The sequence below is a fragment of the Nicotiana tomentosiformis genome, chromosome 10, assembly GCF_000390325.3.
Source record: "Nicotiana tomentosiformis chromosome 10, ASM39032v3, whole genome shotgun sequence".
In the NCBI taxonomy this organism is placed as follows: Eukaryota; Viridiplantae; Streptophyta; class Magnoliopsida; order Solanales; family Solanaceae; genus Nicotiana; species Nicotiana tomentosiformis.
Genome location: NC_090821.1, coordinates 57,262,542 through 57,272,969, shown reverse-complemented (window position 1 = coordinate 57,272,969; position 10,428 = coordinate 57,262,542). Strand labels below are relative to the sequence as shown.

At 34.7% G+C, this 10,428-nt stretch overlaps 1 protein-coding gene across 1 annotated transcript; it reads left to right on the top strand.

Annotated features, from left to right (window-relative positions):
* Positions 1–1,521: 1,521 nt before the first annotated feature.
* LOC104102731 (late blight resistance protein R1-A-like) lies at positions 1,522–6,789 on the top strand. Its single transcript, XM_009610538.3, has 4 exons — positions 1,522–1,682; positions 2,475–5,193; positions 5,359–6,492; positions 6,646–6,789. The coding sequence occupies exons 2-3, from the start codon at positions 2,531–2,533 to the stop codon at positions 6,479–6,481; spliced, it is 3,786 nt and encodes a 1,261-aa protein (XP_009608833.1). The 5' UTR covers positions 1,522–1,682; positions 2,475–2,530; the 3' UTR covers positions 6,482–6,492; positions 6,646–6,789.
* Positions 6,790–10,428: the final 3,639 nt, after the last annotated feature.

The window sequence follows — 10,428 nt, the reverse complement described above, 5'->3', positions numbered from 1 at the left end:
GGAGAAGCTAGTGGAACTCAAGCGGAAGTTGGCTTGTTTGTTAGGGGCAAATCCGACTCCAATTCCAGATACAATAATTTAGAGTGTCGCTATTGTCATAAGAAAGGTCACAATATCTCTGAATGCTATAAACTGAAAAATAAAGAAAAGCACAAAGAAAGAAAAATTGAGCACAAAAATACTGACACCGCTGAAGCTAGTGTAGCAACTGATGAGATTGAGGGAACTATATTTTTAGCAACTGAAACTAGTTTCAGATTAGACAATGAGTGAATTTTAGATTCCGGTTGTTCATATCATATGTGTCCTAGCAGGGACTTGTTTTCTACATATGATTCAGTTACAGGTGGAGTTGTTCAATTGGGTAACAATGTTACTTGTAACGTTATTGGCAAAGGTACAATTCAGGTCAGAATGCACGATGATGTGGTGAGAACTCTCACCGATGTTAGATATGTTCCTGAGTTGAAGAAAAATCTCATCTCTCTAGGCACTTTAGAATCCCTTGGGTGCAAATTCACTGGTGAAGGTGGAGTTCTAAAAATTTTTCAAGGTGCTCGTTTGATCATGAAAGCACACAGATCTGGTTCATTGTATACTTTATTGGGATCCACTGTTATAGGCCCTACTACAGTTTTGGTATCAGACAATTTGTCTGATTTTGATGGCATTAAATTTTGACATATGCCCATTGGGGCTTTTGCGGAGAAGGTGGAGCAAATTTACTATATCATCCAAAATTAGGCTAAGGTGGAGATTTATAATATGGCCATTATTTTGTCAAATGGAGTCCATCTTACATAAGCATAAGCATCTTTGCAAAGTGTATACTTTGTTGGCAATATTCTTTGGGACCCAAAAATATTGCATTGTGTGTTGGACATCATTTGCACAAGTTGTATCTCTTCTTTTACACCTAAGAGGTTAAGACTTTTTTGCCTATAAAAGGGAAGATCATTAGTTCATTTTAGATACACCAACAAGACTTGAGTCTTCATTTCTTGTTTCTTCCTTTCTTCCTTTATTAAGAGTGTTTTGTATGAGAGTTAGTGTTGGGAAGCACTTGTGTGAACCCTTTCTTTGGAGTGATCTTGTGAGGTTATTCCCTTAGGGTATTTGGGATTAATTAGAGTATTTACTCTAATTTTGTACTCTCTTTTGTACTCTTATTGTTATAGTAAATTGCCCTCTCCGCTTGTGGACGTAGGTCACTTTGACTGAACCACGTTAAATTTGTGTCTTCTTTATCTACTTTAATTGTCGTTGTTATCAACTTCCATTGTCTTTGTTATTGTCATTATATCGTTGTTTGACTAAATTTCGCACTACCCGGGTTCCCGATCCTAATAAATATAACCGAATTATGGGTGAAGTACTAAAAAAATATAAATGACTATATCCTTAAGATAAAATTTCTCGGACCAAATTTTCAAACCGAATTATGACACGTCAGTACATCAATACTGAAAAGAAAAGAAAAGCCATTACAATATAGAAGTGTGAAGTGTTCAGTAATCAGTACTAGAAATTCCACCATGACTGAAAATTTTCTAGAACTGAACGACTTCTATATTGTAAACAATTTTCTCAATTTCCAAGGGTTTGGTTGTGTTTCTGATCTTGGCTCGATTGGTCGCAGGGTAAGCGTCTGATGTCTACAGCAATGGACTATTTGATTTGAGGTATCTTAACATCACTGACCTCATCTGATAATTAAGCTACAAATTTTTAATATTTCTTCTATAGGAACCCTTGACTATAGGAAAAGGCCGGCAATTTCTTAATTAGTCTACATATTGGATTAATTTCCTTACAATTTGTGTTAAAAGTTTTCGAATTTTTGAGTTATAATTTGCTTCTACTTAATTTATTTACTAAAGTTGACGGGGCCTAAAGTTGCTGCCATGTGATCAGAAAATCACAAGTTCTGAGTCCTTTTGCAAAAATGCAAGTTAAGTTAGCGAACAATAGACCATTGTGGTCCTGACCTTCCCGGACTAGCGCATAACGGAAGCTTAATATATCGGGCTGTCCTTTCAATTTATTTACTACTTAATTTTTCCGTGTTTATCTCTTCTGCTCCCTTTTAATTTTATATAACCTGGCTCTTCGATTTCTTAAATGGTCGCTTGATTATCATTCACATCTCTAATGAGTATATATAATATTACTTTGTGTGCCCATGTGTATCTAATTAATCTTATGTGATACATCAATAATGCTGCTGCATTTAATATGACAATTGGTAAAGACGAAATGGGAAGGAATCTACCCATGTGCATACAAGGAATAAATAATGTGGACTTACTTACAATAAGTTGACTTGCTGCTTATAATTGATGCAACTAAAATATATAAATGGAATAGTAAAATTCTGAGCAAGAGGAAATCAAAGTGAAGTAAGAAACAACAAAAGGTTGTGCGAATACATTTGATTTGTATCTCAACTTCTCTTATTCTTTTTCCGCTTGCAGTTCAAGTTCATAGCAGTTTAACTCTTTTGTCACAACTTCTGGAAAGACGGAGAGTCATGTTTTTAGACAAAGATTTGTCTAAACTGAGACATGACTTTTTTAAATTTCGACCCTCTAACATCGATGATGTTTCAAGGGATCGATTGGAGTTCTTTCTATGGGAGTTAAATTTCCTGGAGGGTTTTCTCAGTCTGCAGAGCTTCACCTTCGTAGATGTCCCGCAGAAAATGAAAGAAATTTGGAAGAAATCCATAACAGTACAGCAGGCTACTCTCCAAATTATCTTTTCTGGTTCTGACAGGGAGTGGTCCGCTGATCCAAATTTTGATCCCTTTGCCTATGACGTGCCAACGGAAATTTGGAAGACTAAGCTCGAATTTAGATCAAAATACTCCTTTCCCGATATATCATCAATAGCAATTCCAGCCAACAAGGATGATATTCCTCCCCGCAAATTTCTAATGGAATTCATCGATGTTGTTATAGAGAATCTCAATGTTTTAGTGCAGATTGATGATCCTTGTTCGCTACTTTATGTTCCGGAACCAAAGGAACAATTAAAAGAGGTTTTGAAGGAGTTGAATTTGCTGAGGTTTTTCGTTTGCTTTGTTTCAAACAAATGCACAGAGCCAGCTCAAAGCGGACATACTTTCTTCACTCACGTTTTAATTGCGTCCAGCCACGCAGCAATGGTTGCATGGTTGTATTTGCCCATCCATGGCAAGGAAAATCAAGACGTGGCTCCTGGTGAAATGAATGCTTTGTTTTCTAATCTCCTGCAAATGAATATTAGGCCCATTCAGCCAGGTATTCGCAAAATTTATACAGATGTCCTGTGCGCTTTGAAGTCGATTATACAACCAGGATGGCATCCCAATATTCAAAATAAGCATGTAACTGAAAGTGAATTTATGGAGGCTCCCGCACACAATTTGATGAAGCTACCCACTGTTAGTAATCCTAGTGGGACAGTTTCTTCAAATGATCAAATGGCAATCCTTCAGGATATGCTCAGCCTTATGAGAGCCAATCTCATCCATCTGCCAATACTAGGTCGTGAGTTTCATTGTCAAGATATGGACACTGTTATTGTTGATGCCGGACTTCTAATTTACTCTATATATGACAGTGAGGGGGAGAAAGAAGGCATGACGATGGAGGATGTTAACCAAGCACTTGGTCTTGATCTTCCGGGAAACATTCAGCCTGTCAAAGCCATGATATACCTCATCATTCGAAAGGCGTTTCAATCTAACTTGCCGAGGATTCATGGACTAGGCTATGTTGATTTCTTTTTAAACAACTTGAAGGAGTTCCAGAGCCGCCATTCAGATTCCCTCGCTTTTGTCATGAACCAACTTCAAATAATTCAGAAGGAACTTGAGAGCTTGCAACCTTTTCTAAAGACTGTTTCACAAGACCAACACAATAAGCTCAAGATATTTCAAGATTGTGCTACACAGTTGATTAGCAAAGCATATGAGGTGGAATATGTGGTTGATGCTTGTATAAGCAAAGAAGTTCCTGACTGGTGTCTTGAGCGTTGGCTCCTCGAAATCATAGAGGAGATTACTTGTATCAAAGCAGAGATAGAAGAGATTCAAGAAAAGAAAATGTGTAGTTCAGTACTAGATGATACCAATACTGCCACTAATCATAAGTCATCACAATGGGTTAAGACTCCAATGGTGAATCAACCAATTGTTGGTCTCGAGGACATGAGGAACGAATTGAGAGACAAACTAACAAAAGGATGCCGAGAACTAGATGTTATCTCTATTATCGGTATGCCTGGCCTAGGTAAGACAACTTTGGCCCAAAACCTCTATTCTGATGGTTCAGTTGTTGAACACTTTGATATTCTTGCACAATGCTGTGTGTCTCAAGTGTATAAACGTATCGATTTGCTTTTGGCCATTCTGAACGATGCCATTGGCGAAAGCCCTAGCATCTCTACTGAAGCTGATGTAGCAGAAAAGCTTCAGAAAACTTTGAAGGCAAAAAGATATCTTATCCTTATTGATGATGTGTGGGAAGCTAGTGCGTGGGATGATTTAAGGCCTTGCTTCTATGATGCCAAAAATGGAAGCAGAATCCTTCTAACAACGCGGCATCTTGCACTTGCCAATTATGCTACATCTGTTAGTAAACCTGTTCATCTCCGAATATTGAGCAAAGATGAAAGCTGGGAGTTACTAAAATCTAAAGTAATTGGTGAAGAAAGGTGCTCCCTTTCCCTTGAAAAAGTTGGGCGACTAGTAGCAACAAAGTGTGGAGGGCTTCCTCTTTCAATTGTTTTGGTGGCTGGTATTCTGGCAAGGATGGCGAAGAACGAAGAGAGTTGGAAACAAGTGGCTACAACTTTAAGTTCCCACATTCACGGCGATTCAAAGGCCATTGTGGAACAAAGTTATCAGGATTTACCATGTCATCTTAAGCCTTGCTTCCTTTATTTTGGAGCATTTTTAGAGGATAGAGTGATTAATGTTTCCAAGTTAACAAGATTATGGACCTCAGAAGGATTTCTAAAAAGTTGTGAAGGCAAGAGGTTGGAGGATATAGCCGAAGGTTACTTGGAGAATCTTATGGGAAGAAATCTAGTTATGGATGCTAAGAGGAGTTCAGATGGTAAGGTAGAAGCATGTCGCCTTCATGATGTATTGCTCGAGTTTTGCAAGGAAAAAGCAGCGGAGGAGAATCTTCTGCTATGGATAATACGGTAATATATATACCAATTACGATACTATATTTGTTCAATAAATCAAAATTTCAAGTTATATGTGAAAATTAATTGTACATGATTTTACTAATTTATATAGTCACAAGGATCAACTATATCAGTTATATTTGAAAATCAATGTTATGATACTGCTAATATGCACAGGGATCACAATGCCAATCCTTCTTCCTGCATTTACTCTCATAAGCAGCATGTGCAACGTCGATTGGCCTTTTGTGAAGTGGATAATCTTGAAGAATGGAGCTCTTCTTGCTCACATGTTGGCTCAATACTTTTCAGGAGTAATACAGATTTCTTTGCCCGAATTTCCGTACCTAAACCCGCTTTCGCTATTTCACGCATCTTACGGAATTTCAAGTTTCTAAAAGTGTTGGATTTGGAGCAGAACGTTGTTATTGATTCTTTTCCAACTGAGCTAGTTTACTTGAGATATATTTATGCAGAAACTAAGCAGAAGTCAATCCCAACGTCCATATCAAATCTTTGGAACCTTGAGACTTTGATATTAAAATCTTGGGGACAAATGTTGTTACCGGTTACTCTTAGGAAGATGAGTAAATTGAGACATGTGCATATTAGTCACTTCTTCATTATAAATAATGCGGAAAAGTTACTTGAGGACTCCTCAAAATTTTATGATTTGGACACTATTTCTCAGCCATATTTTTCTTGTGTCGAGGATGTTGAATTGATGTTGAGAAAAGCACCTAATATTCGGGAGCTGGAATGCAAATTCAAGGGTGTTTGCAGCTCTCTGTTCCCTGTATTGGATTGTTCAGCACAGCTTGTGACGCTACACATTATTGGTGAAGTCTTAGAGCTCCAACATCGGTATCCTGTATGCATCTCCGCATCAAATCTCAAAATATTGAAACTGTCCGTCTTTAGACTGGGCCACGAGCACTTATCAAACATTGGTCAGCTTCAGAACCTTCAGGTGCTAGAACTGCTAGCCATTGAATTTGACGATGAAAAATGGGAAGTGAGCGATGACGAGTTTCCTGGACTCAACGTCTTGAAACTAATGTTTTGTCGCAGTCTTGAAGAATGGGCTGTTTCCGATGACGCATTTCCTAGCCTTGAACGCTTGTTTCTGCGTGGACTAGAAAATCTGAAGAAGATCCCTTCTTGTTTCGAAGATATCTCTTCTTTAAAGTCCATTGAGGTAAGGGAGTGCAACGAATCTGTTGTAAATGCAGCAAGGGATATCCGAGAAAAAATAGTTGAAGAATATCAAATTGCTGATTTCAAGCTCTTCATCAAGTAATCAGAATTCAGGTAACTCAGATAATACGACTACATCCACTCTCATTTAAAGCTTTTATTATTTATTTAGAAGTATGTTAATTTGATAAAGATAAAAGTTCTTGAAATAGAAGTACTATTAATTACTATACTTATTGAGCTATTAACACTGTTTTTTTTTAACAGAGTAGGAAGAATCTGTAGCCAGAGCAATTTGGAAGATCGCTGTGTAATTTTTCATAAGTTTCTCTTTAATTAATTTTGTAAAATTGTCCGTCAGTTGCTGCGTTCATTTTAAATAACGAAATAAATTATTCATTGAATCCTTAATGTTTGGTGTAAGTCATTAGATTTTGACTCCTGAGGTTGAATGGTTTCACCCTTTTCTGTTTTCTTATGAGTTATACCACACTTAAGCTTCTGTGGGTGATAGATAAAAATATCAAAAAATTTATATTTCTCTTGCAAGTACTATTTAAGGGTAAATTTTGTATGATGAAAAGTAAAAAAATGCTTTATGATTAGACATATGTAACTAAATTCTCAAAGAAAGAAAGCTGTATGAAATATACTTGTTATGGGAAAACGGAGAATTTGTCAAGATTCTTAGTAGGCGTTTGGACATAAATTTCTAAGATTTCTTTTCAAATTTGGAATTTCAAATTGTGTTTGGTTATAAATTTTGCAACATATTTGGATGTACTTTTTTCAAAACCATGAAACATGATTTATACCCCATAATTTGTAAAAAAACTATCAAAATCACCTTCACTTGATTATCCTACTTGAAATAAACAATTAAACATGTTGATTGTTTAACTATACGAGCAATCTCTAATAGAAATTGTAGTGGCTCATTCAGGTAAAAGTATAAATTGTATATCTCAACAATGGATATCAAAATATAGTTCAAGACTACTCTATAGGTGTTACCTAGGTTTAATAAGTGATTAGGGTCCTTTTATAAATTTCAAAAATATAGGATAAATTTATAAAACTTAAAAATACTAAATTTCAAATTCGAAAATGCATTTTTAAGTTGAATTTGAAAAAAGTAAAATTTTCATAACAAAATATTGTTTTGAATTTTTTTTTTTTAAAAAAACGAAAAAATTCTTATGTCCAAACGGGCTCTAATTATGCCTTGTGAGTAACTTCAGAGCCCGTTTGGTCATGAAAAAAAATTCACTTTTTTTTTGGAAAATTTTCACTTTTTTCCGAAATAAGTGTTTGGCCATAAAATTTCTAATTTTCACTTGAAAATAAAATTTGAAATTTTTCGAAAATTTAAAAAACTTCAAAAAACTGATTTTCAAAATTTTTCACTCAGATCACTCACAAAAATTCAAAAACAACCCAAAATTATATTCATGTCCAAATACAACTCTAATTTTCAAATATCATTTTCACTTAAATTTGTTTTCACTTTTTCCGGAATTTTACAATTCGTATGTCCAAACGCCCACTAATCATTGAACTTTTCTCACTATACAAAACTATTTTTGTCACACCAAAATAATAGAATTGTGTGTGACCTGATCGAAAATATACAAGTGAACAGAAGGTCAAATTTCGGGTCCGTGTTATGACATATCACTCGTTACAACATCTCTTTGCTAGTTATTATGTTCAATGTTAAAAAATAAAAATGTTTACCCGCAAATTGATACGGTTAAATTTATCGCGTGGTTTATCGACAAGCGAATCAATTTGATCTCAAAATGGTAAATAAATCATACTATACTAAAAGTAGGAAGCTTCAACTGTCAAAGTTGAATTATAAAAATATCCTTCAAAATTTGGACGATGGTTTTATCCTTCAATTATATATATATTTTGTTGTTATTATTGTACAAATATGTAATATACATTGCAGTTTTGTTAAGAAGTAATCGCTACAGTTTCCATTAAATTGTAAGTTACATTTAGTACTATGAATCGGCCAGAACGTAATAAACTCCTTGGTGTATGGAGTTACATGCTGCAGCTTCTAAACAGTAACTGCAAACTTGAATTTAATTAATTGCTCTTCTGGAAATTGAAGTGTCTCTAACGTAATCATGTATGCTTCGCATGTAACAGATGTTAAGAAATCCGACAGATATCTTTGAGACCTTTCTTCAATGTGACTTTTGAGATTTCTACATAATTCTTAGATGTACTTCTTGACTTACAAGTACTACTTTTTTACAAGATTTTTGTGTGATAATATTATTTCATTGGTCAGCAATAGCAACTCATGACTCTGGTTAGTATTATGGACAATGATGGTCATGACATGAATGAATTATTATCATTTCATATACTTCAGTATGTTGGTATTGAAAAGGTTTCCCTGAGTTAGCTATATTATCATTATTTCATCTCTTGTTTGTTTATATGCTACTTCACTTTAATTTGCTTCTCCTATTATGTATCTGATAGGCAATTATTAAGTGCTACTCCACCATTTTCAAGGGCCGATGAGATGCCGAAACCAAGGGACAACACCACTCTTCATTCACAGTTTGTTAATATAATTGGTAGAGAATGCAGGCGTTTCAATTGTGGAGTAAGCATTTCAGTTGATGGAAGTAGCATTAATCCCGGTTAAGACATTAAAGCCGTGTTGGGATATATATTATTAACCATGAGTTTGGTTTAGATATAGTATTTATTATAAAATAATTATTTATTCAGTTTTAATATAGTTTTAAATAGATCATATATTAGTCTGTGTCATTTGCTTATATAGTAGATGATTTAGTGTATATAGTTTAGCTTATACACGGCAGATTAAATCATCGATTCTTATAAGTATAAAGTTTGAGTTCACAATCTAATGATGGAATTGGACAAACTATCATGGATGATTGTAGCACAAGATTAAATATAATTTATCTTGATTATGGGAATGGTTTAATTCCAACTTCTTGTGCTAGTACATTTTGTATGTATTGAACGGACCAAGTAGAGATAAGTAATTTATATTGACTTAATAAAATAAACTCTCTAGCCATTAAATATACTTATACTCTTAATCTTGATATAAATATTATTAGTTGTGTATATTATTATTGTTTTAATTTATTAAAAGGCGAGATTCTTTCGTGGGTCAATATGTCTGGTAAATTGGATAATAATAATGTACATTGGCGAAGTAACAGTTAGTTGATGGAATCCATGTCTCGGTTTAGAGATTGATGATACGCCTTTATGAAAGCTTATAAGTTTTCATGTGTAAACCTGGCCGGTGGATTTTGTATCCGACACATGAAATAAGTTAAAGCGGAAGTCTAAAGGAAATAATCAATAAACTAAAGCGCCAGTAATTTAATTTAATTGATTAGTATATGAATCTTAACATGGGGAGTTAAATAAGATTTAATGGATGAATTTCAAAATTGAATAAGGAGTGCAATTACGAATTTTTAGTGGAATAATTCGCAATTAATTATGGTGGATATTAATTTCGAAAATTAGAAATTAATTCCATAATTGAAAGCCTTGTTAATTAAATTTTGTGGTCCCTTCTGTGCCTAAATAATAGGAAATAAAGGAATCCTTTTTTTTGTGGAAAAGAAAACCCGATTTTGGAAAAGGGTTTTAACCCTTAAAACTTGTGCTATAAATACATAAGGTTTTCCACCTAGAGGAGGAAGAACAAGGTGGCCAAAATTTTTAGCCTTTTTCCTAGAAAATTTCGTCCACACGAAATTACTTTTTCTGGATATTATTTGGGCAACACAGTAGAAGACTGTGGAACGTTCGCGAATCTTTATCATGCTGATGATGGAGAATTCATTGAGTTGCTGTGGAATTGGAGGCTTACGTGATAGAGGAGCTTTGTTCACGCTTCAAGAGGTAACCCGTGAAATCCCGTTTATACTAGTTGTCTAGATTATATGTGATTTTGATACTGAGATTGCTTCTGCTGCTTATTATTATCCATAAATTGGTATCAGAGCCCACTCACATCTAATTAGATAA